The 6,756-nt window shown below is 31.8% G+C and overlaps 1 protein-coding gene across 1 annotated transcript; it reads right to left on the minus strand.

The window, feature by feature from the left end:
• Positions 1 to 898: 898 nt before the first annotated feature.
• LOC143052405 (uncharacterized) lies at positions 899 to 5,848 on the minus strand. The gene is made up of 3 exons (XM_076225440.1): positions 5,236 to 5,848; positions 4,227 to 4,295; positions 899 to 2,522 (listed from the first exon to the last, which is right to left on the minus strand). Exons 1-3 carry the CDS (start codon positions 5,825 to 5,827, stop codon positions 1,288 to 1,290), a joined length of 1,896 nt encoding a protein of 631 aa, XP_076081555.1. The 5' UTR covers positions 5,828 to 5,848; the 3' UTR covers positions 899 to 1,287.
• Positions 5,849 to 6,756: the final 908 nt, after the last annotated feature.

Genomic DNA, 6,756 nt, shown 5'->3' on the forward strand with positions numbered 1-6,756 from the left:
TACAAAGTCCACAAGCGAATCATGTATTACTTTTTAGGCATTTGATTTTAAATAAGACTGATGGAACAAAAATACAATTATTTTGCCGTCTAAAAAATGCATCAGAAATATATTTGTATTGTCTGATGAAAGTAATTACACGTTATAGTTCCCTGGATAGTTCATAATATCACATATATACACGTATATACCTTCAAATTGCTTTTGTTTTTTTCTTCAAAATCACGACTGGTCATACAGTCAAAAAATCTTAAATCGCTTCTAGAATACAGTCAGTTCTAGACTGATCGTACAGTAATTTATTTTGGGATCCTCAAGGAAAACATATTTTTTTATGGGAAATACGAATATTCTACTTAAATACGAAAAGAATATTGAAACAGTATATATTTAACTGTAAACTGATGCAAATATTTGCAATAAAAGATTATTTGCTTTGTACTACGAAAGCAAACTTGTCCATCGATTTCACTTTTTTCTACCAAGTTGTTGTGATGCACACGTATATTTTATATTCTAATGCATGTTTTTGTTACAGTTACTCATATTTATGATGCTATATATACATTGAAGATGTTCAAAGCACTTTGTAGATATAGGAGTAAACAAATGATGAGAAAAGTTACCGTAGGCAAAACCGTCCTGTTAGCCAGTTGGAAATCATCGCTTCGAAAATCGCGACTTCCGGATAGCGTACAGAATAGTATCTACACTGTGAATACAACTATTTAGCAAAACTGAGTTAAACATACGCCATCACGAGCTGGTTGACCGTAATGGAATCACCGTTTCATCGAAATAAACTGACAACGCCATGGCTAAAAACGAAAAAGACAATCAGACAATCAAAAGTACTCATGATATAACCATAAATAACCTATTCAAAAATAAAAAGATAAATGTACAGATGTTTTTTTTTAATGTATTATTTATCACAAATCTCTGATTATCGTCTGCACACATGTCCCTTCTGTGAATGATACTGACAGCCCACCACTTCATTATTCCATATTTATTGTTATGCATACACACACCATAAATCCATTATTGATCAAGCACGATCGCTTTGATTTGTAACCAATTCTTTATTTAAAAAATGCAAACGGGAAACTGAAACATCAGTTTAAATAGCTTCTTTATCTTTGCCTTACATATCGTTTAAGGGAAACAATTGTCTTTTACTGGAAAATTGGCGTTTACAACCACAAAAATGTTTCTTCTACCTGATAACCCATACCATACCTCTTTGCTTATAACATAAAGACTTAAAATAAGAATCTGTTTAAATTAAAACCTAAATCCGGCAGGGTATCCATAAGATCCTTTGTATCTAAATCCGTATACAACAACCCCATACAATGAATTCCTATATACATGACGTATTTTGTAAACCGAACGACCAGTCATCTTCTTTACAACAGTTGTAAAACTTTCGTTGCGTCCCATGATTACAGTGGATTCCACATGTAAAAGATTGCCAACAAATCGAAGTCCGTCTACGTCCAAGGTTTTAATAGTTATTGTTATATAATTTCTATAAGATTGATCTTTTGGTGGTGCAATAACATACTCTTTCGAATAATGCTCGATTCCCGGAACAATCATCATGCTTATCCCCAGGTTTTCAGTTAATGCATACAGACATAAAAGGATAGGATAGGAAGCAGATACAAAATACGCCTTTGGTGATAATCTAATCTCTATCTGATCTCCGTACTCAGTAATTGACCTTGATGAATTATCCTTTATGGTTAAAGTTGTATTTCTGTATTGGCTAATTATTCTAATTTTAAAACTGGTTGCCTTATGAATTGGTGGGATGATGAAATGTCGACCCCATTTATCAACAGGAATCAAACTTTCAAGCAACATATCTGAATAAATACTTTCATAAGGATAACCTTCATTTAATTTTGCTTCTTTTAGAGACGAATACTTATTCCCTGATATAACAGCTATAGGTTTATTTGCATAGATTTTCGTGGAAGTCAGATTGTTATTAGTCTGAATGTTAAAGCCTTCTAAATAGTCAAGAACTATATCAAATTGTTTTCCAGGTTGGATTGTTGTACTTCCTACTGGTATACCTTTCTCTGACGAAGACTCTATAACAAGTGTAGTATTTATAGCTGTGGCGATTATGCCGCAGTTTTGTTTGTTGTTTGGTTGTGTAATAAGTGAGTACTCAGTGCCTATTGCAGTGAAAGGTAATACAATAAAACTTGTCGATTCACAATACCTGTTACAATTATTTTTACTAATGAATCCAACAACAGTAACTAGTTGATCAGCCGAAATCAGAACGGTTGTATATGTTCTACCCGTTTCCAAATTGACAACTAAGATTGGAATATTTATGTATTCAACACCCGTTGTAATGATTACCGTTCTATTAATTTCTGCGTATTCTGAGACGATATCAACATTAGTGGGCGTGTCTGCTGTGATTATGAACTGCACTTTGAAACTGTATGAGGTGTCTTGTATTGGAAACATGGTATAAAACAGTTTCCCTTTGTGGTCTGAAAAAGAGAACATGTGATTTTAAAATTTTGAAAAACTAGTTGTCCTGTAAAAAATTAAAATGCTTTTAACAGGTAGTTTTTCAGTTAAAAAGAACGATATCATTGTTTTAATGTATTACGGTCTTACACGTGTAATGTCATGTTTTTGATTTCAAAAATTTCAAATTTCAAATACTTTATTAGTTATTATTGAACATAAACTAAGCATGGATATACGGTAGTTCCGGGATACGGTTTTAAAAAGAATCTGTCATGTGGCTTCCATCACCACGTGAACAAATTCTAGGCATCGTCACTTCCAATAGATGTTGACAAAAGGGGGTAAAAGTAAAACAAAACAATTATAGTGCACAAAATATTTGGGAAATTAAAATCTGATAACATGATCACCCTCCCTCAGTCGTGAAGGAATCAAGATAACGAACTTACGCAACAGAATTTATGTATATACTTCACACTGAATAACGATTATGGTAGTGCTGGAAATTCTGATCGAGGAGGGATACAGTCGCGACTTCGATCTGGTAAATGACATCATAAAGGTGTGCGAAATTGACGTTCTTTCATGGTGAAAGACATGATTCCAGAAATGAAGTATTGTTTAAAACTGTTTTTGACTCTATAGCATATGTATTAGTCGCCTATACTAAGATTAATATTCAATGATATCGTCTAGTCCAGAATTATTACAGAAGCATTTGATATATGCAGGATTAGTTTCTACCTTTTTCAGCTTTTGATGTTTGAACGTTTTAGACCAAACACGTGTAATTCCTTACCGCTAAGAAATAACGGTCATAAACACAAGCATAGTACTTAGTAAGTGACATTTTATGTTAGCATACATTGCATCTTCCATCTGATACATTGAGGTCACGAGGAACGTTTAAACTTTGAAAATGAAATCCACCTTATGTATTCAACATGCACGATATATAATTTTTTTTCTGAAGGTAACTGTTTCTTTCTGATTTTCGGATATTGTATGGTTCATAAATGTTCATTAAATCAAACAAAAATTAATTCACGAGTAAAACGTGACCGTAAAGAGTTTCATTTAAAGGGGCATTAGCTTTCAAATCATGCTCATAAATTTGACCCAAATTCTCACATTTGATTTATAACATAATAAAATATAAAAGTTTAAAATATATTCTCTACAATATTCTGTGCGTGTTTAAGTCTAATTAACTATTTTGGTGACCTCCAAAGACTTCATACGGGGTTAAAACTATATAAGAACATAAATATATATATTTATAGATACCATCTCATGCTTTTGATTTTTCTGAATCTGCTTAATTTCATATTGAAGGTTGAAAATATATGTTTATCATCGGGTTCCTCGATAAGAATGGGTTTTTGTGGTTTTGATCAGTCAATCAAATGGTCTACCCTTGTTTGACTTTTAATGTTGATAATTTTTTTAATTGGAACACGACAAATTTATGTGTTATCTCTCTCTAGGTAATTGTTAAATTGACGGATGAAAACTCATTCAATAATTTAGAATTATTCACTTGCAAGCGAATAAGTCATCAGCGATGTGTCTTTATCTTATTTCGACAAAGTTGAATTAACTGGCTGCTGAATGCGAATTATTTTGTCACTATTTCTCTTTCTGTAATTATGCACAAATAAAGCATGTTTTAATTTGTTTTATATCTCGTAGATAATAAAAAAAAAGTATTGGTGTATTACCTTTGCCATATGATGACAGTCCAGCACCCTTGATTTTCTTGTCAACCCCATGTCTGTTATAGGATGGATCTAAAATAAGATAACTTGTGTACTTTATCAAAAAAATGTGTTTGTTAAATTAGTGTATGAATGATGTCCTTTTCGTGCTAATTTTATCTACATTCTCATAATTTTCTGAAGTGATTTTAATAGCAGTTTTGAACTATACAGTTTTAAAGATAAAAAATAAGTCATTCCATTGTGTAAGACCTCAACACACACGATTCTGTGAAACTTTGATTTTTTTATATATATATATTAATGTGTTAGATAGCTGTACCAAGTCAGGAACCTGACTGTTTTTATCCATTCGTTTGATGTGTTTTAAGAGATTTTGTCTTTTGATTACGGACTTTCTTTATTGAATTTTCCGCGGAGTTAATTTTTTGTTTAAGATTTTACTCTTTTTGGATTGATTGAATGCCAAAAAGTATAAACGAAAATGATATTCTTATACCAAATACCATATACAGTTTGATAAATATTGTATGCATTATTATATTATTAAATTTGTTAAATAATCGAAACAACGACGTCTACAGTTTTTTTTTAGAATATCGATGAAAGTAAATATACGTATAACATAACTATGAGAACAATTACCAATGTTTTCCATGTTCAATATGACGCCAAGAAAGTTTTGAAAAATGAGGTAAATGAAACCTATAAAACTATTAAAAGTTAACCAGCAAAAACCAAAATGTTAAAATTAAATTAAATTTGAAACATTTTGTATTTTGAATTTGTATTCTGAAGCGAAGTATAACTACAGTAATAGTTGCTATGGTTACAATACATGCATGTACAAGTTAAAAAAAATGCAATATTTTTTTCTTCACTTCATCATCCCCTGATTTTTATCGGTATGTGTATCTGAAAAAGTAAAAACAACAGAAAGTATTTTAACTACAGCATAAATGCTTTTGTTTGTGCTGAAGGACTTTAAATACATTTGATTTTATAGATTTACCTTTCAGATGTTTTGACAGTCCTAGTAGCTTCCCCGACAGTTTTCTCAATTTTCTCTTATCCTGGTTATACTCTTTGCTTTTGTTATAACTTTCTGAAAGAACCGAATCTATTTCTTTTTTTACATTTTGTAAGTTAGATCTGATTTCAGAATGCATAATAGTCCGAAAGCGACGCACTCGCCTCGCGAAAGTTTTGTTAATATTCCGTTCAATGTTTACTCGCATGGCTATCGACGTGTTATGAAGCACATCATCAGTGTAAGCACCAATCGCTGTTTTGAAATTTCTAACTGCTGCATTTAGTTTATTTTCAAGCTTATGGTGAATATTTTTAGACTCTATTACAATCTTTTCCGTAATCACTTTCCTAATTTCCATTTGCATAAATGATTTTAGTTGTTCTCCAAGTTTTGACAAGTCAATTTCCGCCATCACCGGTGTTTTCACTTTGTTTAGAAGAGGAACATATTCTGTATCGGTAGAATTAGACAAAAACGCAGTATTCAAATATCCTAACGATAAGTACAATATAAGGAAAGCATGCACACACCCTTTTATGTAAGCCATGTTCTTTTCTATAAAACAAAACATGTACGATCCGATTCGTAGGTTGGGTTTCAAATGTTTATAAAACGGTAATATGATTTGTCTTTCTTGTTAGACCTTGGCTTGTCAACTAGATTTAGTTTGCGGTGAAGGTTTTTTTTGTACTTAATCAATGCTTAGGGAATCATGGGAAAAGTCTAATCTTTAATAAACAGTTTTTTTTTCAATTTTAGAATGAAAGAAATATTGTAAACATAGATGACATGTTTGTGTTTCATATCTCTACACACGATAACGTTTTAAGATTTTAGGGATGCACTTAAAGATATCAGAATTTAAAACATAATCTTCCATTGCCAAGATTCGATAATCACGTATATACAAGCAGGTTTTTAACTTGGAATGCAAACAACATGAAATAGTATATAACTGTTTGTTTAAAGCTGACCGCGTACATGTACATGAATATTCCAAATCCATATCAAATCGACAGGGAAATGTATTTTGATAACTGAGAAAAGTTTTGAAGCTAAGGTGTGCAAATCTTCCGGATATCAGTATTTATGAAATGTTCTATAAAAGAAGGGCGAAAGGTACCAGAGGGACAGTCAAACTCATAGATCGAAAATTAACTGGAAATGGCGATGGCTAAAAATGAAAAAGACAAACAGACAAATAATAGTTCACATGACACAACATAGAAAACAAAACACTTAGCAACACGAGCTGTTAGTTACTAGTATGTCAAAATTGCCTATCAGTAGACATGTTATTATGACTATAATCCATCTGTAGTAGTATCTACAAGCGTACAATAAGATGTGTATGAGTTGCAAGTCAGCTGTCAAGATACACAAAAATCACAATGATGTGATCCCCGTCTGCTTCATTAACGTTTCTCTGCGAGTTGGCATCAATATTTGAACTCAGAGGTATTTGATTCTATAAAATAAAACATGCATAGGCTTTGGAAG

This window comes from Mytilus galloprovincialis, chromosome 11 (genome assembly GCF_965363235.1).
Source record: "Mytilus galloprovincialis chromosome 11, xbMytGall1.hap1.1, whole genome shotgun sequence".
In the NCBI taxonomy this organism is placed as follows: Eukaryota; Metazoa; Mollusca; class Bivalvia; order Mytilida; family Mytilidae; genus Mytilus; species Mytilus galloprovincialis.